General features: G+C 46.1%; 1 protein-coding gene across 1 annotated transcript; it reads left to right on the top strand.

The window, feature by feature from the left end:
• The first annotated feature begins 7,484 nt into the window (after positions 1-7,484).
• Sypl2 (synaptophysin like 2) lies at positions 7,485-22,364 on the top strand. The gene is made up of 6 exons (XM_032896660.1): positions 7,485-7,720; positions 7,888-7,962; positions 14,991-15,115; positions 16,321-16,522; positions 17,324-17,515; positions 19,773-22,364. The coding sequence occupies exons 1-6, from the start codon at positions 7,667-7,669 to the stop codon at positions 19,917-19,919; spliced, it is 795 nt and encodes a 264-aa protein (XP_032752551.1). The 5' UTR covers positions 7,485-7,666; the 3' UTR covers positions 19,920-22,364.
• Positions 22,365-23,148: the final 784 nt, after the last annotated feature.

Here is a 23,148-nt window from a genome sequence, read left to right on the forward strand (position 1 = left end):
CGGAGTAATTTCACTGACTTTATAAAAATGTTACAAGTCCTGCACATTTAACTAAATAAAACAGCAAAAGCAGGCTAGAGAAAACCTCACACTCACTTTCAAACCAAGAAAGAGAAAAGGGAAGTTTGTGCTATTGGTTGTGTCACATCTTAGAGCACAGGTATGGAACGGAGCAGATAATGTTTCCTTTCATTTAATTTTTATGTATTATTTACTGTCATCATTATTGTTATATGCGTATACGATGTAGGCGGGTGCACATACCACAGCATGTATGTGGTGGTCAGAGGACAACTTTGTGGAGACAGTTCTCTCTCTTCACATTTCTGTGGGTCCCAGGGATTGAACTTGGATCATCAGGCTTGCTCAGCAAGCCTTTTCTGGCCCCCAGGATAATGTTTCTAACCCTAATAGCGTTTCCTATTTTTATAACTGACCTCAACATTCCCTCACACTTAAAGCATCTTTATTTCCTCCCTCACTGAGTAGTTAGAATGCTATTACTGATGCTTCTGTTTTAGTCGCCTGTAAAACGAAGAAGCACCAGGCTTTATCCTGCTATATTTGACATGTCCAGCATTTATGTTTTTAAAATTAAAGACCCAATATCACTTAGCTCGTTGAAAGCAAACATCATGAGCCTGGCATGGTGCTATGTGCCTATAATCCCTGCCCTTGAGAGCAAAGACTTGAAGAATGGTTGGGAATACAAGATGGCATTAAATTACATGAGACCCTGTCCCCTAACACACACATAAAAACCCCAGAAACATTAACAAAACCAAACTTTACAAACACGGTACAAAATACTCTGTCCACTGCTAGCTCCTGCTGCTTTCTAAATGGTCACTGTTCCCAGGCCAGTTCCGTCCCTCAGACTCCCTACTATGTTGGTCTCTGACATAGCTGGTTAGAAGAGCTTCCAGACCTTGCTTCCAAGTGGAGCTCCCAATGGGATTTCAATACTGTCTCTGGCCGAAATGATATCTCATGTCTAAGAGAGTCACAGCTACTGACTCCTCTCCAGTCCCTGTAGATAGATTTCCTACTTTCAAGCCTCCTTCAGAGCCTGGACCTTACTGGCTCCCCCACCCCACCCCACCCCAGGAGAATGTAGTGGAGGAGGGCGGCGGGGGGGGGGCGGGCTAGTAGGACCTGGAAGTAATGAGAGAGCGATGGGGAGTTCTCGGGGGGGGGGGGGGGTTTCCTAAGGAAAAGACGGGATAGAGGGAAAGCGTGTGAGCGAAGGAAGCTGCTGGCTGCTGTGTAAAATGATGGCATCACACTACAAAATAACCCAAACGTCGGTGCTTAAAAATAGCACAGTGTATCGGAACGCTGACAGGGAGAAATGCTGACAGGCAAACACGACTGCACCGCTGATCCGCAGGCGGAGCGGCCTCTGAATCTTGCTAACTTCCCGTCGGAGACAGTTCTTCCCACCTAGAGATTCTGCTTTCTGAAAGAGTCTTGGCCTCAACCTTGACAGGCTCTGGCCCGGTGTGAGGAAGGAAAGCCATTTGCTTAGCTCCCTTTGCACACTGCAGCCAGATTAACATCGCAGACTCGACTCGACTCGACTGTTCCTTGCTAGGTTTTAGGCACCAAGGTCTACATATGTTGTGGCATTTAACCTTCACGATAGCTGTTTGCAGTGGATACTATCATCAGATTCGTTCTATAGGTTAGAAAAATGCTTAGAAAAGTTACATCTCTTGAAAGGGAAACATTCTGAACAGCAGATCTCGTCTAGCGACTCGATCTCTCAGAGCGCTTCCTCCTAGAGCCAGCTTAGGGGCCTGTCTCATGTTACATAGGACACGTTCTGCTCAAAAATTAACAGGGGGCCGAGGCTCACAGATTTGAGGCCCATCTGGGTTACACAGTAAGAGTCCATCTCAAAACAAGCCAACCAACCCTGAGTAGTCAGTAAAATCGAGGCGTTTCTCACTCAGTGCTGTTACCCTCAGTACCGTTCAAACCTAGCCTAGCACCTGACTACCATACATCTCATTTCCAAGGCAAATGAAGGTGTTACCCCTGCCTCACTATACCTTCACCTCCCACTTCTGCCTTTGTTTACATAATAATGTTTTCTCTGTCTCAGCTCAGAAAACAATGGAAATATTTAAATCACGACTTTATACAATTATGGTCATGATTTTCATTACAATGCTGCCGCCCCCCCACCCACCCCACACACACCCAGGAGAGGGCTCCGCAGACAGCGGATAAAGGTACTTGTTCAAGCCTAAAAAGTGGCACCCTTGCTCCCCTCTCCCCCTTTCAGGCACAAACAATACATAAAACTCTTAAAGGTGTTTCCTACACTAAGTGCCCCTGATTTTCATTCTCATATAGACATTGTTTAAACTATTTTTGGTTCTGAAGTGTGTATAAAGGTTTGGGGCTTTTAATTTTTTGTTGTAATTTTTGTTTTGTTTTACAAATTATTCATAAGTCCAAATCTTACACAAGTAAGATTCCTGATGATAAAAGACATTTTGTCCAAAATAAGCCTTCTTTTCTTTATTGTGAGACTTGTTAACTCGTTAGGTGTGTAGTCCAAGCTGACTTCATATTCATGATTTTTTCGCTTTAACCTCCTCCCAAGGTGTTTATCACTGTGATCAGTCCAAGGGTCCTTATGTTTCCTGGTTACCTAAATTGAAAGAGAGGGAGAGAGAGATAAGAGAGAGAGAGAGAGAGAGAGAGAGAGAGAGAGAGAGAGAGAGAGAGAGAGACTAACAGGCAGAGTTTGACAAGGGATTATTCGTCTCTTTTTGTAATTACATGCACCTCTATTCCTAACAGGCGGGCATGAACTGTCTGCTGGAATATCTGCTATGGGGTAACTCCATAGGTTTAATGAAAACACAGCCAGCTTGGCAGCATGTACCTGTACCAAGAGCTACTGGGGAGGCCTATGTGGAAAGACCACTTCAGCCCAGAGGTTGAGACCAGACCCTGAGTCAGCAAGCAAACAAAGACACCGAGAGAGTGATAGAGAGAGTGATAGCTCCTTCACTGTGTAGTTGGTTTGGCCACACTGTGTGTAATAGTTCCTCTCCATGTTGCTGGGACAGAATTTAAAACTGTTGTTCTTCACACATAGCATTAAGAGAATAAAAAGACAAACTAAAGACAGGGAGAAAATATACACAAATCTTGTGTGTGTGTGTGTGTGTGTGTGTGTGTGTGTGTGTGTGTGTTATACGTAAGTGATATCTATCTATCTAAACATATTTCAAAGGACTGGCATCCAAAACATATAAAGAATTTTCGTAACTCCACAGTAAGGAAGCACAACCTGATTTTTTTTTTTTTAGAAAGGCAAAAGCCTTGCACAAATAAATTATCCAAAGAAGGTATTCAAGTGGAACAATAAATAAATTAAAAGATACTAACATGATTAGGTACTAGGGAAAAGCAAATGAAAAGCCAGAACTAGATAGCTACATGCATTTTGGAATGGTTAAAATCTCAAGTAAGGAATCCTGCTGAGTTCCGAAGCTGGGAGCAAGGGGAGGACACTGCTAGCAGTGGGAATTAATGGAGCCGCTGTGGAAAGGGTTTTTAGTGGTTTAACGGAAAGTTAAACTTACATCTACATATGACCTAGAAACCCTATTTCTGCGTAGGGGTTAGACGCACTCACAAGAACACATGGATGTCTGTAGAGGCTGTACAGATAAGAACAAGGGAACTGGGAGCAGCCAAATGCGCTCTCCAGGTGAGTGGGTAAGCACGCCGTGATGCAGATATTATGAACTACAGAATTCAGTTCAGCAACAAAAAACTGACACACATTCGACAATGTGAATGACTGACTAAAGCACTATGCTGAATGAAAGGAGCCAGACACAAAAGGGTCATACTGTGTAGTTCTATTTGAAATCTATTTCATTAGTTCATTTCAATAAGACTAATCTACAAAATTTCAAATTCTAGGAAAATCAAATTTTTTGAAGACTTTTTTTTTTTAAAGATTTATTTATTTATTTTATGTGAGTACTCTTTAGACACACCAGAAGAGGGCATCAGATCCCCTTACAGATGGTTGTGAGCCACTATGTGGTTGCTGGGAATTGAACTCAGGACCTCTGGAAGAGCAGTCAGTGCTCTTAACCACTGAGCCATCTCTCCAGGCCCCAAGTGAAGACTTTTTAATGAATATATTTTACAAATTCACTGGAGAATTAAGCAATGCTGTCTGCATTGGATGCAATTCTGGGCCACAGGTCTGCACATTCCTTTGCAACTGGAGCAGTGATAGCAGAACCTTTCTACTGTATGACTTTTGTTGTTGAATTATCACTGCTTCAGTGGGGCATCTTTCTTAGCTCTGGGTTTTATTCCTTTCCCCCTCCACCCCTTTAAGGTTTATTTATTTCATGTATGAGTGCTCTGTCTGCACATAACCCAAGTGCCAGAAGAGGGCATCAGATCCCATTACAGATAGTTGTGAGCCACCATGTGGTTACTGGGATTTGAACTCAGGACCTCTGGAAGAACAGTCAGTGCTCCTAACCTCTGAGCCATCTCCCTAGCGTACTAGATTACTTTTCAGTAGATTGCAATGTTTGTCAAATTGCTGCTAGATATTACTATGAATGAGCCATCAAAGGACAATAAATCATTATCTTGAAGGTAATGAGGCCCAGCCAGGCTTCATATTTGAATTTTGTGGGCCAAACAAATGGTTCAGCAGGGAAAGGCACTTTGCCACCAAACCTGATGGCCGAGTTTGATTCCTAGGACCCACGTGGTGGAAGGGGGAAGTCCCTGCAAGTTGTCCTCTGATAGCCATACGGTCGATCTGTCACAAACACACCCATGCATGGATGCACATAAAAATCCTTTTAGAAATAACGTTACAACAAGATAATAATTTAGAGGGAAAAAAAGGTCTTTCAATGACTTTAGGCTCCATTAACTTAAATTTGCCTCTAGGCAACTGGAATTTAACGAAATAGGATAGAAAAATATGACTTTTGCAAAATCTTTGTTTCAGATTACTTTTTCAAAAAATTTATTTATTATATATAAGTACCCCGTTGCTCTCTTCAGACACACCAGAAGAGGGCATCGGATCCCATTACAGATGGTTGTGAGCCACCATGTGGTTGTGGGATTTGAACTCAGGACCTCTGGAAGAGCAGTTGGTGCTCTTAACCACTGAGCCATCTCTCCAGCCCTCAGGTTACCTTTAAAATTGTGTTCATATCTGGTCTCTGTGTCTTTTGTGAGAGTCTGTTCTCTTTCCTTCAGCTGTGGATTCCAGGGATCGAACTCAGATCATCATGTTTGACTGGCAGGTGCTTTCACCCCCTCGAGCCATTTTGTCAGTCCTGGTTCCGTTTATACAACCAAGGTATGTGTTTGGACATACGTATACATGCACACTTGAGTGGGCACACACACACACATTGTTGAAAACTCAGTGCAGTGTAAAAAACATGTACAAGAAGGTAGGCACACGTGGAATAGCAGTGCGTTTGAAGAGTGGACTTTCTGAAACGAACTCACACTGGCGAATATGTGAGTAGGGAAATACTCTGCTCATGTCTGTGGTTGAATTCTCTACAGCTAAAATGAAAAAACAAAACCAAAAACAACCTCCTCCCCCCAAAAACTAAAGCTATATGTATCGGGACAGATGATAGTCACAAAACAAAAGCAAGTCAAAGAACCATGATATTAATGGAATAAAGTTTCGAACAGTTTGAAAATATGGTGGTGTGCTATCTATGTACTGCTCCTAGACATAGTGTGATTGGGGGTTGGGGGGCTGATACACAGGACAGAAGAACGATGGACTTGAGGCAAACAAGGCTGGTCACTGGATATTGGTAATATGCATTATTTATTGTTATTGTTCTTATTATTACTGTTATTTGGTTTCAAAATAGGTTTTCTCTGTGTCAGTCTGTCCTGACCATCCTGGAACTCACTGTGTAGACCAGGCTGGCCTCAAACTCAGAGTCTGCCTGTCTCTGCCTCCCACGTGCTGGAACTAAAGGTGTGTCCACCATTGCCTAGCAGGAATATATATTATTTCATATCTGGGTGGTTTGGGCATTTACACCTCAGCACAGAAATGACTGTAGAACAGGAATCTAAGACAATAGAATAACTTTTGAAAGGTGTATTGAGCCTTGCTGTATGAATGTTTGCCTGCTGTACATAGGTATATCTGGTGTGCGAGCCTGGTGCCCAGAGGCCAGATGGAGCCATGGCTAGCCTAGAACTGGAATTGCAGACGATTGTGAGTTGCCATATGAGTTCCAGGAACCAAACCCTGGCTCTCTGAGAAAGCAATGCTCCTGACTGCTGAACCATTTCTCCTGTTCCCATGATTTATTCACGGCATATCTGTGGACTCAGCAATTCCTCATTTAGCCCAAATCTGCATGTAACTCCACGGCAGAGGTTTCCTTCAGTCCCAGGCTTAGCTGGTTCCCCCACCCACTCATGGTCAGGTTTGGGAAGACATCTATTCAATGACCGAATTGTATAAATAACAGCAGAACGTTTAATCAAAAAGCATTGGTTTTGAAATGCTGGAAGGGTCGTGGTAAATCATCAAAGAATGACTTTGATGGATGAGAGTTAAGAGCAAAGGAAGGAGGCTGGTCCCCTCCTGGGTCTGTCTGCCCGTTGGTTTATTCGGTTTCTTTGGTTAAATGAAGTCATCTTTTACTACTTAGATTCCCACTCTGTAAACCTAATGTGTAATACAACTGCTCACTTCCGGCTCCCACACAACACTTTTCGTAAATGAGGCCCATTCAAAGTCAATGAAAAGGCAACTTTGCCTAGTTTTCAATACAAACTCTAATCTCCGCTCTCTCGGTTCCTGGGAGACTTCATTCTCATTTAAATAGTGTTCGCGATTAAAAGGAGATAGATTTAAAAAAAAAAAAGGAGATAGAATTCTTACTTTTTAAAGTTTGATAACTTTAAAACTCATTAACATCCAAATGCTGCTTGTTGTTAAAAAGTAAAACCCGTTCAGATGCTGAGTAAAAGGCTATATAGTTCAGTTCTTTGTCTGTTCTGACTGGTGGAGCACCGTTATTACAGCAGCAGAAGCACTAAGGGTGCCTTAGGAAAATTGTGTGCTCTAGTCATTACGGTATGTAAAAGAAGAAAAACCCTTCCCCAGAACCTAGGAAAACCGGGAAAGCTGCACTAGAGCCCACGCATCCCGTGTAGGTTCCTGGGACCTTGGCCGTGGTGTTGGAGCCCTGAGCTATTTCAGTGGGGACTCATCCTGGAAGCTTCTGGGAAAAACTCGGAGCCTTCTGGCAGCCCGACGGCTAGCAGGCTCCACGGGTCCCTTTAAGGCGCTCTACCCGCGGAAAAAGGAGAGAGCAAGGGGCGGGAGCAGGTTCGCGATCGCACGCCACGTGACTCGGCTGCCAAGTCTGCCAGCGAGTTTGACAGAAGTTTGAATCGGACTCGGGGGTTTTCTGCAGCCGGCGGGGCAGCGCGGCGGACAGAGCCTCCGAGAGCGCGAGCAGCAGCGCCCCCACGACCCAGCCCGCCAGCCTGGAGCCCGGCCTGCCCACGGCCGCGAGCCCGCCGCCCCCAGCGCCCCCGCGCGCCCCGCAGCCTCCGGGCCAGGGAGTCGAACCCCCGCACTGCGCCCTGACGCGCCAGCATGTCTTCGACGGAGAGCCCCGGCCGCACCTCGGACAAGTCTCCGCGCCAGCAGGTACGCCTGGAGTGCCTAACCCCTGGAATCTCGCTAGCCCCTGTCCACCTAATTGTCCCGCGTGTGTCCGATTCCGCCTTCCCCGCCCCCGCAATGTGAGTAGAGGGGCACCCATGTTTTCCCTCCGGGCCTGCCGCCTTGACTGTCAGCTGGCTTTGTCTCTGCAGGTGGACCGCCTGCTCCTGGGGCTGCGCTGGCAGCGCCTGGAGGAGCCGCTGGGCTTCATCAAAGTTCTCCAGTGGGTGAGTCGGCCCTAACCCCGGGCTATTTCGGGAGCCTGGATTGTGACGCGGACCAGAAGCAATGTGGCCCCGGAGGAAGCTAGGGAGATGCAGCAGGCCCAGCCACCGCGGAAGGGTGGGGGGATAGCGACAGGTGGGCGGGGGAGGGGAGGACCAGGGCTGCTGCTCCAGCGCTCGGTGGAAGGAGGGAGAGGAGCCAGGCATGTGGAGTGCCGGATTCGGACCTTCTATGTGCAAGGCGCCTTTGCCCAGGGCGCTCACATTTCACTCGGACGAGAGGACCTGGGTGTAACCTTTCCAGAACTCTGATCCTGCACATACCACTCTTCAGTGGCGGGAGGGGAGAGGAGGACAAGGAGGGTAAGGTCCACTTTGCAGTGAGAACAAAGCTACTACGAAGGGCACCAGAGAAGGAAGAGGGTTACAGAAACCATCCTGCCCGGAACCCTCTAGGACCTGGATAATCCTGGGGGTGGACTCAGGGGACAGACTTCCAGCTGAAGTCAGTGGAGTCATTTGGGAAACTGTAACCAAGTAAAGAAGTGGATGAATGAATGAATGAACAGTTTCCCAGCCCAATGATTAAATAAAAAACAATTAAGACAGAAGAAAAATGTGGCAGCTAGCATGAAGAACACAAAACTGTGAAGGTGAAAGGGTAGGTTGCAAGCCTAGATTTACCTTTCTCAGCTCTGTGACCTTGGGCAAGCCACTTCTTTTGACACTGGTTTCCAGCATTAGTCAAACATGGATCAAACCTGTCAGCATACTGGAGTATAGCTCAACATTGAATTTACCCTGTGACCTGCCCAGGTCCTCAGTTTCCCCTTCTTTGGTCTAGTGGAAACACTGTATGGTTTCACTGGTACTTGGAGACATTGGTAAGCCCTCTGTTCTTAGACCCAGTACCCAAGTTCTCCATAAATTAGGAACATGGACAGATACAGTTAGTTTTTCAAATCATAAAGACTTGGGGGAACATTTTGTGTATTCTTGCAGAAAAGGTTTTGTTAGACCAGCCATATACCAAACTCTGTACGAAGTTATTAATGTGCCCTCAGCACTGGATTCCGCTAGGGACCAATTTACCATGAATACCCAAGAGGACTTTGAATTCACAGGAGATAGGACTTAACACGATGTCACCAAATCCTAAGCAATTGTGGTTTGGATGGAAATCATCAGATCTGGAGTGCATTTGGGATTGTCTCTTGGTATCTGAGACCCTCATGGGCTGCGGGCCAGCCTGCGAGTCCCAAGAGTAAATAAACTCTGGGACTTTCCACGTCCTCTGCTGCCTCAAGAGTGGGGCCAGTGTTGACTGAACTCTTTCACTTCTTGACCTTCCTTGTTCTGACTTGAGTACCAGAGGGGATCGAATAGGAAAGGTAAGGTTTCAAAGAAACTGGCACTTTGAAGTAAGGAGGCACTGTGAGCAGTCCTGAGGAACAAGTGCTCTGTAAGACAGAGGAGTAGATCTAATGGAAAGTGACAAATTGTCAAGGGATGGGAAACAATAGGAAAGACCATGGCTTTATCTTCCCTGGGAAGATTCTAGAAAGATTCCTTCCTTAATCCTGCCCGTTCTCACCACTACTTCCTACAAAATTCCTGCACACAGACTCCTAGCTCAATGGTTCAGTCTTCTTCCAAAGATACCCTAAGAATTAAGACCTTTCTGACTTCTGTGGTCTCCAACTTTAGGGAAGGAGTTGTGCAAAACAGGAACTATCTTGCGCTTATACTGCTAAATCAGGTCTTTGGGGGATAGACTTGGAAGAGGTCTTTATTCACACAGTGGCTCTCCACCTGTGGGTTGAGACCCCTTTGGAGTTAAATGAGCCTTTCACAGGGTTTGCCTAAGACCATCAGGAAACACAGATATTAAATCATAATTCATAACAGTAATAAAATTACAGTTATGAAGTAGCAACAAAAATGATTTTGAGGTTGGGGAGTCACCACAACATGAGGAACTGTATTAAAGGGTCACAGCGTTAGGCACTGCTTCACATAGTAGCATCATGAGGAGCCTTGGTTTGCTTTCCGTGCTATCTCGGGTAGCCTAAACACAGGGTGTGAGTTTGACTTGCTTGAGTCTTTGCAGACAAACAGAAAAGCACATAGGAGCCAGCGTGAAAAGGAAGATCAGAAAGCATAGAGCTTGTAGTTACTCTAACGGTAACTGAAAACTTCTATCATTACCGTCCAAAGGCAAGGGTTTTACTGGAACCCCTGTGAGAAGAAAGTGCTGTAGTCAGAACTTCCCAGCCATCGTGAGGCAAAGGCAGGTGGATCTCAGCCTGTTTTACCAAATCAGCCAAACTAATCAAAAGATTCCAAAATGAATCTGACCTAAGTTCCAATTCAAGAATTTTATCATGTCTATATCAGGCCAGCCAGATAGCTCACTCACTCACTCTACCTGTCTGTCCATCCATCCATCCATCCATCCATCCATCCATCTATTATAATTTTCTTTTAAGACAGGGTCTTTCTATGTAGCCCTGGTTGTCCTGGAACTCACGGGGCTAGGCTGTCATCCAGCTCATAGAGATTTGCTTGCCATATATGGAGGTCAAAGAAGTTGGTTTTTTCTTTTTCACTCTTACTTAGATTTTGGAGGTGGAACTCCAATTCATCAGAGATACATGGCAAGTGTCTTTACCCGCTGAGCCATCCCATTGGTCCCAAAAACTTGCATTAATAGAAAAGAAGTCTAAGATTAGATGGACTTTTACTTAAATTCAATCTCTGCTTTTCATCCCTCAAAGCTCGAGTAAGGGTTGAAATCTTTATGGGCCTCATTTTCCTCATCTGATGCTACGCTATGTCCTGTAGGTTTACTGGAAGGATTATGGATAGTAATGTCTACAGAACATAGACCATTCCTGAAGATCACAGTGAGAAGATTTCATAAATGTGTGCTCCCTTCTTTCCTATTCCCAAACCTTCTCTAACGTTCTTCCTTATGTAGACTGTCCCGCAAGACTTGCCTTTTGGTGAGGTTACTCTAATGTCACCAACAACCCTTCAGTTTGAATGCAAGGTGCAAAAGAATCCAGGTGACTCAGTTATATGGAATTCCAATTTCTTACAAATAATAGATTATATTAACTTTATCCAAGTAAGCCCTCCTGATGTTGGCTGATGACCTTTGTGGGGAGGGGCATTCGGAGAGCTATAACACAAGGGAGTTATTTCATTGGTGGGATTCGTTTTGATTTGTTTGACACATTTTTTTCCTGCTGGAGAGTTTGAATGGATGCTGTCAGAGTTCACAGCACCAATAGATAGTGAGGCAGGACTGGGGGAAAGACCCTGTGTTCTTGTGCCTCGAACTCCCTGGTGATTAGTGTCCTTTGGGTTGACACCAGTGTATACGGTAAGCCAGTTGGCAGCAAAGTGGAGCCCCAACCTTAAACTGGGAGGGTTATTCAAAGAAATGCAAAGGCAGGAGGCAGAAAAGGTAGCGGTGGGCAGAGTATGATCATTCCCAGCATCTGCACCCTGGAAATGCCCTTGCTCTCGATATTTGTATGCAGCGTTTGTTCTTTATGGCCAATGTGATAGCTCATAGCCTTGTGCCTGTGAGAGGGATTTCGAGTTCTTTTCTTCTTGTTCCTGCAGATTAGTCCCCTATGTGTTTATGGCAGAAGCAAATCTGGTACAGAAAAGGAGAGGGTTTGAAGTCATGAATGGGCTGGACAGGTATCTCTGCTCCTGCGCCTGGGGCAGAACACCTGCCTCTCTCCTTGTGGCATGCACTGTACAGAAGAGACCTTCTCTTCAGTCTTAGGGGGACCACAGGCTCTTACTCAACCTCCGCATCAATAGCATCAGGGCACAAGGTAGATGCTTAGTTTTGAATGAATGAATGAGTGAATGAATGAATGAATGAATGAATGGAGCTCAGAACAGAAACTCAGAAGATGTAAACTTGAAGTCTAGCTCTCACGCTAGCTAAATATGACTTGGAGAACGTTACATAGTCAGAAGAAAGAGGGCTTCTTCTGTTTCCAGAAGTGGAATGAGACTTAGAATTTTAATAGGTGATGGAAAAGTTCTGCAGTCTGTGCTGGCCAGTAGAGCAGTGGTTTGCTCCGTGTGACTATCCAGTGCTTGCTATGTGGCTGGTATGGCGGAGCAGCTAAATCTTAGCTTATGTCTCATTTTATTTGAAGTAACATAAATAACCATAGGTGGTTGGACAGTACATGTTGATCAGTATAGTTCTAAGGCATAAACTCCAAGAGGACAGCCCCTCCCCCGTCTCATACACATGCACATGCACATGTGTGTCCACGCACGCGCACAACCCCCACACACACCCACACACACATCCCCCCACCAAACACTGTCCCTCATGTTAAAGTGCCTGCTACAGGGACATACTTGAGAAATGCCACCTTTTGGCAGATGTTCCACAGTGCCCCGGAAAGAAGGGGTTCCATATTGCCCTGAGTTAGGAATCTTTTCCTGTTCCTTTATACTCACCAACCAATAGCCAGTGAATAAAAACACACCAACTCAACTGTCCCTTCCGCGAGTGGGACACCCTCACTGTGTCCTGTTCTAGGTCCCAGAAGCCAAAGGGAACAAAGACTCCTAGGGGCAATCAGAGACCCACAGAGCAAATGAAGAAGAGACAGTCTCTCTGAGGAAGAGATAGTGAAGGGTCACTGCTCTGCCTCAGAGGCCAGCTTTGAGTATGTTAAGGGTGATGATACAGAGGCTTCTAGTGACTTCTCTCTGGCTCTTTCAGGAAGGTGAACCAACCGTCCTCTACTGCGGCTTTCAAAGCTTAGTTCAGATGTGGAGGCTGTGTAGCCATTGCAGGCAAGTTAGACTGTCTCCTTTCCTTGGTGCCTTTACCTATATAGATAATTATCATTTGTTTGGAACAAGCCTACTGAAAACAGGGGCACACATGACCTTTAGAGAGCAGTCAATGGCTCTAGCACGGACTTCTGCTGGGCCAGGCCATGCTAGGCAGGGCGGTAGCACTGGATACCACCCAGGGGCAGATCACAGCTGTTGCTAAACCCAGCCAAGAGCATGCTCTGCCGATAGCACTAACTTCAGAGGGTAGAAGAATTCCAGAGCTGGAAGCAGCCTTCAAGTTATCCCCAAGTCCTTCATTTTAAAAATAAAGAAACTGGGACTCAGAGAGCCAAGCCACCTAGCAAATAAGTTACAGGGCCAAGTCTAGGATCCAGGTTTCTTGATTCCTAATCTAGATCTCTTTTTACTCCAATCTGCAGTAGGAAAATAATGTACAATGCTGTTCTTGACTGGATGTAAGTCTGGAGTAGAGATTACTGTCTTCTCACTTACAGTCCAAAACACTGACTGAGTCACAGAGAAACAAACCATTACCAGAGCGTATTCACCATTTTGTAAGAATACTTGTATCATGCCAATGGTAAGTGCTTAGAAAACGGGCTGCGGGGCTGGAGAGGTGGCTCTGCAGATAAAAGCGCTGACTGCTTTTCAAAGGCCCTGAGTTCAATTCCCAGCAACCACATGGTGGCTCACAACCATCTGTAATGGGATCTGATGCCCTCTTCTGGTGTGTCTGAAGACAGCTATAGTGTACTCACATACATGAAATAAATAATTTGAAGAAGACAAAGATGAAGGAGGAGGAGAAAGAGGAGAAGGAGGAAGAGAAGGAGAAGGAGGAGAAGAAGGAGAAGGAGGAGAAGAAGAAGAAAGAAGAAGGAAGAAGGAAGAAAGCAAGCGGTCTGGATGGACAACATGGTAGAGCAGGAGGGTGCAGCTTTTACTTTCTGTTCTAATTAATGTGTGTTCTCCAGGAAAGAAACGTAAGAATCATAGGTTGGGGACTTTTCAGATCACTCATGCCAGAAGTTGTGATGAAAGATGGACAGGAAAGCAATCTAAGTGGTCTGACACACCCCTGCTTCCTACCACTGGGAAGTGACAGCAGCAACAGGTTATGAAGAGGAGCAGGCAGCAGTGGGAAAGGCAAGTGGAGGGGACTTTTCTCTCTGGGTTTGAGCCAGGCCTGTGGACATTCACCCAGTCAGCACTGTTGCTAGAAGGGAAGAAAAGTCAGGCTGGCAGCACCATGAGATGACTTGGTAGAAGCTTCCCTGGCTCCATACCTCCACTGCGTCAGGAAACTATTCCAAGTTAGCAATAAGGTAAGGGCAAGAGTCTATGACTGTTCGAGGAGGAATGAAAATGAAATTAAATGAACAATGTTCCAAGCACACCTGATCTGACTTGATGAAAGGGAATCTGGTCAGATGTGGTGGCACATGTGTTTAATGCCAGCACTCGGGAGTCAGAGGCAGGCAAATCTCTGAGTTTGAGGCCAGACTAGACTACCCAGAGAAACCCTGTCTTGAAAAAAAAAAGTGTGTGTGTGTGTGTGTGTGTGTGTGTGTGTGTGTGTGTGTGTGTGTGTGTGTGTGTTTCTGATCTCTTGTTTGGAGAAAAAGAATAAATCTAGCTTTGAAACAGACGTTTCCAAAGCCAGACTTATAGCCATTATCTTAAGCGGTCATTTGTGGGCTGGAGAGGTGGCTCAGCGATTAAGAACACTGACTATTCTTCCAGAAGTCCTAAATTCAATTCCCAGCAACTACATGGTGGCTCACAACCATCTGCAGTGGGATCTGATGCCCTCTTCTGGTGTGTCTGAAGACCACACAGCAATAGTGTACTTACATACATAAAATAAATAAATCTTAACAACAACAACAACAACAACAACAAAAAGAGGTCATTCGTGCCCAGTAGAGAGATCTGGAAACTCTTTTTCCCCCCTCTAAGGAAGCACTCAGAGTCTACCTTCTTCACTTGGCTACTTGGTCCAACACTTTATTCAGAGAACACAGGTCTGCAGTTGAGAGAAGAACCCCAGCGAGGCTCCATACCCGGAGGAACTCAATAAAAGGAATTGTTACTCTGTGTCCACTGAGCACCTGCACCCCGTGGTAAAAGGGTGGTTCTTTGAGAGACCTTCAGATTCTCAAAGGGGCTTCACTTTCTCTCAGCTCTTTGCTATTTTCGCCTTCGGGTCCTGCGGCTCTTACAGCGGGGAGACGGGAGCCTTGGTTCGCTGCAACAACGACCCCAAGGACGTGAGCTCCATCATTGTTTTGTTCGGCTATCCCTTCAGGTGAGTAAGGATTGGTTCCAACCCAGTGCCCTTCTTTCACTACGTTAGCAGGGCTTTCTCCCTCCTCTGCTACTATCAACCTCTCATTTGTTTCTGCTCAGAGGACATACAATCTAAACACCATTTATTGTGTGCTGTTCTAGATCAAAATAGAACAAGACCTGGATCATTCTGTCCTTTAGCCATTTTCAGACACTCTGACCAGAGTGAAACATGGATATATCATTGTTATAGTGGTCCAGTCCAAACTCAAACAATGGCAGCTCACCACAGCTTAGATAGGGCGGGGGCGGGGGTTTGAGGGGTTGGGGGTGGAGCAGTGATGAGGAATCCAGCCATTGGGGTCTGGGCCAGTTGGGCAGCTCTCTCTGACTCTCTGCATATTTCTCTGTGCTTTGAAGGAAGGAAGCTTATTAGAGTTTAGTTATTAAATAAGAGATGTGGGATGCTCACAGGATGTCACCCAAACGCAAGGAGGTACACATTGGCCAGGAAGTAGAAGAGGGAGGTTCTCTCTGACCAGGAAGTAGAAGAGGATACTAATCCCTGAATGTCTGGAAGTCTAGTGGGGGAGGAGAAATGACTGTTCAGGAAAGGATGGAGACAGAACACGTCTTTTCAGAGTGTCCGAAACCGCTTCACTGTCCAACTTGGATTAATTAACTCTTTACACAACAAGCTACATTTTTTTTCACTTTATGTTGTCCAATGTGGCCAAATCAGGGAGGCCTAAATCAAGTCTACGAATGGGTAACTTAAACCTTAATTTGGCCGCTGCTTAATATGGGTCTGTGTGTTCACTGAATCTGATTGTCTAGTGGCTTAGGGACCAGAAATAGTTGGATGGCATCTATGTTATGACTTAAAGGTCCCTGGAGATACTTAGAGACTCTAGCCAGACAGATGGGAATGGAGTAGGTGCAAAGAGGGACATGGGGTTTGCATGGAATCTTGGACTAGGACTGTAGCTCAGCTGTTAAAGCACTTATCCAGCATGTGTGAGGCCGCAAGTTCAATCCCCAGTAGTTCCAGAAAAAAAAAATGAGCAGAATCTTGAGGTATCGCTTCTCTTGACTGCAAGATTTCCTCAGGAGTTCCTACCTACATGACTCCTTCCCCAGGGTGAGGCCCAGCACGGGAACCCTTCTTGGGCAGAGTAGGAGAGGCTAGCCGTAGCTCAGCATGACTTCCCTTGCCACCTCTAGGTTGTACCAGGTCCAGTATGAGATGCCTCTCTGTGATGAGGAATCCACATCCAAAACCATGAACCTCATGGGAGACTTCTCTGCCCCCGCCGAGTTCTTTGTGACCCTTGGCATCTTTTCCTTCTTCTATACAATGGCTGCCCTGGTCATCTACCTGCGCTTCCACAAACTCTACACGGAGAACAAACGCTTCCCATTGGTGGTGAGTGAGCATGGCCCAGAGGGATGGGACCAATAAATGGAAGAGACATTTGTTAGAAAGCTGGAGTCAGAGATGGAGGGGAGGTCAAAAGTAATGGCTCCTCTGAGTCCTTGACTCCTACATGTGGAATAGAACAACCTCTCAGTGGTTTGTTTGCAGTCAGAGAAAGCAAAACAGTGTCTTTATATTAGGTCAGACTCTAGAGCTGACCTAATGGGTTCAAATCCCAGCACTTGCTCTCAGTAGCTGTGTGACATTAGACAAGTTGCTCAGCCTCTCTGTGCTTTAAATGAAGTAATGATTGTGTCAGTGTTGTAGGAGGATAGAATGCGTATGCATGTGCAGCACCTGACATGTAGTTACTCTCTGAGAGAGCCATATAGTATTGGTATTGTTTCATTTACTTCCTCTGTATTCCAGGCATTCAAGATGGGACGTGTGCTTTAGAGATCTCAATTCTCTTCTGAATGTGTCCTTTTTCATTACTTACAGTCTGAACAATTATGATTAAAGAGGAGTTGAGAGGAAAGAGTGGGGAGTTTAGGAAACTTGGGTCGCAAGGAGGGAGGGTTCCAAGCAGATAGATGCCATGACAGCTCGTTGCCTGACCTTAATCCTACTGGAAGGAACAAGGTCGTCTGGGTGGCAGCATTCCTTTGGTAGCACTGAACAGAGTCCTCAGGTAGGATGGGAAGAGACATCTTACTTGGGACCTCAGGATTCTTGTGTGATTGGAGGAAGGAAAAGTAATTGATGATCACCGGGCCCTTCTGAATGTCTTCTTCCCTCTGCCCCTCTTAGGATTTCTGTGTGACCGTCTCTTTCACCTTCTTTTGGCTGGTTGCTGCCGCTGCCTGGGGCAAGGGCTTGACTGATGTCAAAGGGGCCACACGGCCATCCAGCCTGACTGCAGCCATGTCTGTGTGCCACGGAGAGGAGGCGGTGTGCAGTGCCGGGGCCACGCCCTCTATGGGGCTGGCTAACATCTCTGTGGTGAGACTTGTGATCATTGGAGGGGTCTGGGAATGGTGCACTAGCCCAGCTGCCCAGCTAGCTAACCAGTGCTGAGAGGAATAGGGAAGGTGTCCCCAGAGACAAGATGCGCTGCACCTACACTAGTAACCCCTGCATCTGATGGTGACCTGAGAGGATATTTTTGGACGAGATGGATCTGAGTCACTCCTTCACCGTCCTTCCTTTCCATGCTTAGCTGCCCCGGTGGTTGCCCTCTCTTGTTAGTCCGACCATGTGTTACATGGGAGCATGTACAGAAGGGGTTTATGGCTGTGAGTGGACTAGGATGAGGGAGGCGCTGTCCCTCGCCGTTTAGCCTTCTCTACTGAAATGGTTTTGGCAGGCAGTGGTGGGCTCGGCTGGGAGGCAATCCAAGTCTTAGCCATTCCGTTGTAGCTTTGAGCTACACCTCTGTAAGCTAATAAACACCCATAGCATTACGCTTCCCAAATGTCCCATCATCTCACTCATCCCAGAACTCCTCAGAAAATGTCCCAGACCTTCCCATGGCCCACAGTTGAAATGCCTAATGGCTAGTGCAACAAGGAGCCTTATAAACCCTGCACATGGTTTTTTTCTTCCGTGTGTGTGTGTGTGTGTGTGTGTGTGTGTGTGTGTGTGTGTTAGTTGTCTTCAGACACACCAGAAGAGGGCATCAGACTCCATTACAGGTGGTTCACCATGTGGTTGCTGGGAATTGAACTCAGGACCTCTGGAAAAGCAGTCAGTGCTCTTAACAGCTGAGGCATCTCTCCAGCCCCTCCAATTTTTAATTATAAAAATTTTCATGGGATAATGGGTTTCTGGAGGGAAACTGGGAAGGGAATAACATTTAAAATGTAATTTAAAAATCCAATAAAAGAAAAAATGAAAAAATTCATATATATATATATATATATCATCCAGAAAAGTTGAAAAGAATTTACAGGAAAGGCCTACATAGTCACTTTCCATCTGCTTTATATGCGTTTATCTGTCTTTCATTATCTATACTTTTATCTATTTTTTATCTATTTTTATTTGATTTTTGGGAGACAGTCTGTGTATATTACCCAAGCTGCCTTTGAACTCACAGTTCTTTTGCCTCAGCCCTCTGTGTACTGGGTTTACTGATTTGCACCACTACGCTCAGCTTTTCATTTTATTTGTGTTGTGAGACCCAGACTGGCCTCAAGTTCAGTCTTCCTTCCTTAATTTCCTAAGTGCTACGATTACACAGGTACAACTCACCAAACCTAGTTTATTGATCCCATTATTGTCATTGTTGTTATTTTGAGACAAAATCTTACTATATAGCCCTGGCTAGCTTGGAACTCACTATACAAAACAGGCTGGCTTCCAGTTCGCGGGGATCTGCCTACCTCTGTCTCATAAGTACTAGGGTTAAAAGTGTAAACCAACATGGCTAGCTCAGTCCACTTTTAAACATGCTTTTAAAAGTGAACTGCAAGGGGTTGGGGATTTAGCTCAGTGGTAGAGCGCTTGCCTAGCATGCACAAGGCCCTGGGTTCGGTCCCCAGCTCCGAAAAAAAGAAAAAAGAAAAAAAAAGTGGACTGCAAGCATCAGTATCTTTCTCCCTGACTATTAATTTGTTAGGTATTTATTATATTTGTTTTGTGTTTTGAGACAAGGTCTCTCTACATAGCCCTGGTTGTCCTGGAACTCTCTGTATAAACCAGGCTGGACTCACACTCACAGAGATCCACCTGCCTCTGTCTCTACTGGGATTAAAGGCATGTGCCACAATACCCTTCAATATTATCAGTGTTTCAAAATATTTTAAATAAATATTTTAATAGAGCTGATGTGGCATACATCTGTAATACCAATAGCCTGTCTGACAGAGGCAGGAAGGTTATGGGTCCTAGAACAGGCTAGGTGCACAGAGAAAACAAAAGAATAATAACAAAAACAATAGATGTTTGAATAAAGCCTTTGCTTAGTCTTTAGCCCTAGGGGAGTACCTTGGACAGCTCCAGACACACTCGTCTCAAGAAGGCAAGCAAGCTTGTGTTCCTTGATTTACTTAGCATTCCTGGGGCCAGATTTGAATAGTAACCAAGCTACACTGTGAGTGAGTTCTCTGGACAGAGTTTAGACACTTTCACTAGAAGAATCTCTTAATAGCCTTGAGTCCTGTCTCTATACCAAATTCTCTGTGCTTTTCCTCCCCGCCCCACTTTTATGTAGCTCTCCCGTGACTGTTCTCACAGACTCTCCTGATTTCTTTTGTAGCTCTTTGGCTTTATCAACTTCTTCCTGTGGGCTGGAAACTGTTGGTTTGTGTTCAAAGAGACCCCATGGCACGGACAAGGCCAGGACCAGGGCCAGGGCCCCAGCCAGGAGAGTGCAGCAGAACAGGGAGCGGTGGAGAAGCAGTAAGCAGCCCTCATCTGCCTACTCCCCAACCGGACATGGACAGCACCTTCTCATCTCCTCCAGCTTCTACAGGACCTTCTTCCTCTTCCTCCTCCTCCCCTCCCCCATCACTCTGGCCTTTGAGATTTGAGAGAATGGATGGGTAGGCATCAGCTGTTGGTAACCTGGGCAGACCTCCACTGGCTATCCCTCATCCTGCTGGGGCAGCCAATGGCAGGATCTCCGTGCTTCTTGTCTGCTGCCTGGAGTTGGGCATCTTGCTCGGGCAAGTCAGCTGGCAACCTTGCCCTGATTCCCGTGTGGAGGGCCCACCAGTGACTTTGTGACATCCCCCAGTAGCTGTCATCTAATCTGTATCCTATCTCTAGCCCTCCCAGAGCTCACTGTGCTCCCCAATCTCCTCTCTGGCCTCTGTTTGTCCATAGCTCTCACCACGCGTGAAGCAGGGAGACCCATTACCTTACCGAAGGTCCCTCTAGGGGTCCATGTGAGACCCGGACCCAGTGGGAGCGGATAGAGTTACAAGCCTATTGCAGCACCAAGGAAGAAAGTCAGGAAAGTTGCTGGCAGAATACGTTTTCTGTCCCCTCAGCCCTCCCTCTCCCTCAGCTGGAACACTGTCAGTAGTGCCCTACACTCCACTTATTCATGAAACCCCTTACACCCTTCTCCTTCTCAGCCTTGGTTTTGTCTCACACTTCGGAAACAAGATGGAATGGCTTGGAACATTTCCCCTTCATTTTCCCATCCCCACCACACCTGTCGGCCCTTCTCCCTTCCCCAACCTTTTGGAGATGAGGCATTTAAGATCTTTTCAGAAGCCTGCCCAGGCCTTCCTTTCATTCCTGTGGGCTTTGGGAGGGCCTGAAGGACCACCATAAGGCTGATGTGCCCAGGAATCCCAGGACATGAACACACGGGCCCACCTGTCCCTTACTGTCTGTTCATTTTCTCAAGCCAGCACCTTTTCTAGTTCTTTCAAACCTGTCCTTCCCATCTTAACAAAGAAGGTTCTCTCTCCTCATCTCTCACATCCATACAGTAGCCAGGCCCCATCCCTTCCCCAGTCCTGGGCAGCCCGATGCTATTGGTGCTTCTTCATTTCGGGACCCAGTTCCATATTTGTCTTTGGTGTGTCTCCTCTTCCTGATACCCCCTTCATCCCCTTTTTGCCCCCAAGGCCTTAGGGTACCAACTGGGTAAATGCCATCCGCCTCCTACCTAGATCAAAACCCCTTGATCTACCCTGGAAGTAGGGTTGCTCAGGGAAAGATGAAGAAGGAAGAAACCAGCCATTTCCCAATAGAGTGGCAACTGACCCACCTAAATCCCAAAGATGAATGTGCCTTGTGCCAACCTGTCCTTAAGACACGATCAACCCTCTCCAACCCCCTTGCCTCTCTCAATGCTACCCACATCAAGATGTATTACTTGGGTGCCCAGGGCTCAGAATCCTTAACTCTGGGCCATTCACTTCTTCTTTGGGTTACAATTTCCCCACCCAACAGAGAAGTATGATATTTACACACATTACAGATGCTCCCAAGCCCTTCAGTAAAAGAATTTGGAATTTTTGTTTTCTGTTTCAGATTTTAGAGAAAAGATTTGAGGAAGGGAAAATTTGATGAGGGTGAGAATGTTCCTAAATCTGAAACTCTCTATCCTAAGTTGTCCTCATGGTTACTTAAGGACAAGGGGGAGAGTTTTGCCTACAACTTTAGATATACAAAGAACAAAGGGGTGACCATTTTTCTTCAAGCAAGTCCCTGTGGGGATCTGGGAGCAGCTTCTACTCGAACTGTGTTTGAATTCTGCGTCTATATTTATAATTTATTTGAACTGTGATGGATAGAGTGTTCTCATTTGGGGCCTAAGGTAGCAACTGGCCCATCAACTACTTTAGAAAGGGAGCTGTCCACTCCCAATGAGCACTCTTACTCCAGAGCTCTCTCTAGGGTTGAGAAGGCTTTTCTTCAGCAAGAATCTGGCTATGGCCAAAAGAGCCTTAATTTAGGCTATGGCCTTTCTCTCCATGGCTGCCCTCAGAGGAAAGACCAGTTCACCTCATTACCTCCAGGGGGCTGGGCACCCTGCGTGCCAAGGGCAGCTCTGTCCTCATAAGACTCATGTCCTCTCCAACCAGGGCTGGCACCAGCACTTTGCCTAGTCAGGCCTGGACTAGGAGAAGGTGTCTGGTTTCTCTAGCTATCGCAGGAGGCCAACAAGCAGGGAACTTGCCCTTTGCCCTGGTAGACTCTGACCATGTGGAGATGACCATCTAGGACCTTTCTTAGACATGAGTTCCCATCAACATCCTGATGGTGGGTCTCCTACTTCTGGCATTGCAGATTGAGGGTGTGGGGAGAATGTTGCATGTTGTTTTGTGGTGCTTGTTATTACACGTTTGAATAAACAGTGCTGCGAACAGTTGTCAAGAAGAAGCCAAGACCACAGGACTTCTGGGGATTTTTTTTCCCCTCTCCTTTCCCTTGCTCTATGTTCTTGGACAAATTTCAGCATTTCTACCAAGACGTACTCTTCTCCTTGCAACTCTGTGCCCCGGGCAATAGTCTGCTGGGTGAGCAATTGCTCCTGGCAAGCCCCAGTCTAGTGACATCGACTCTTTTGGTGGCACCCAATTAGTCCAAAGAATCCGAGACTCATTAGCAAATTTGGATCAAACTCAAAAGGCAAAAGATAGTGGCTTCCACAATGCTGCCTCCTTTTACTCTCCTACCATCTGTGACCCAGAGGAGGAGTCGAGGGCCATATGCTCCCCTCTCCTCACCATAGGGTTCATGCTGCACAAACTTGCACCCCCATCTCCTCAGACAGTCACGTGTTACACTTACATTCCCTGGAAAAATGTACTTGGGCACAATTTTACATTCAATCGCATCAGGTTCCTGGGCCTCATAGGGACCACCTCTGGGTGTGTCTTAGGTTTAGAACTTCGACCCTCAGATATTATTCTTTATGTAGTTAAACTGCTCTTATATGGAAAGCAGAAAGTCACAGACCTTGACTTATTTGCTCCCAAACTTGGTTTCATTTTAGGCAAAGAGATGCAATATGGCTTGATGGGTGAGGTATTCAAAGATAAAGGATTAATATTTCATTTCCAATGAGAATGGGGACGGGGGTGAAGGCAGGTTTTGGTCTCTTCTGTGGGGAAGAAATATCAGCTGAGAAGAAAGGTGGGTGATTAAGGTGCTTTCTGGGCCTTAGCAAA

The sequence above is a fragment of the Rattus rattus genome, chromosome 3 (assembly GCF_011064425.1).
Source record: "Rattus rattus isolate New Zealand chromosome 3, Rrattus_CSIRO_v1, whole genome shotgun sequence".
Lineage (NCBI taxonomy): Eukaryota > Metazoa > Chordata > Mammalia > Rodentia > Muridae > Rattus > Rattus rattus.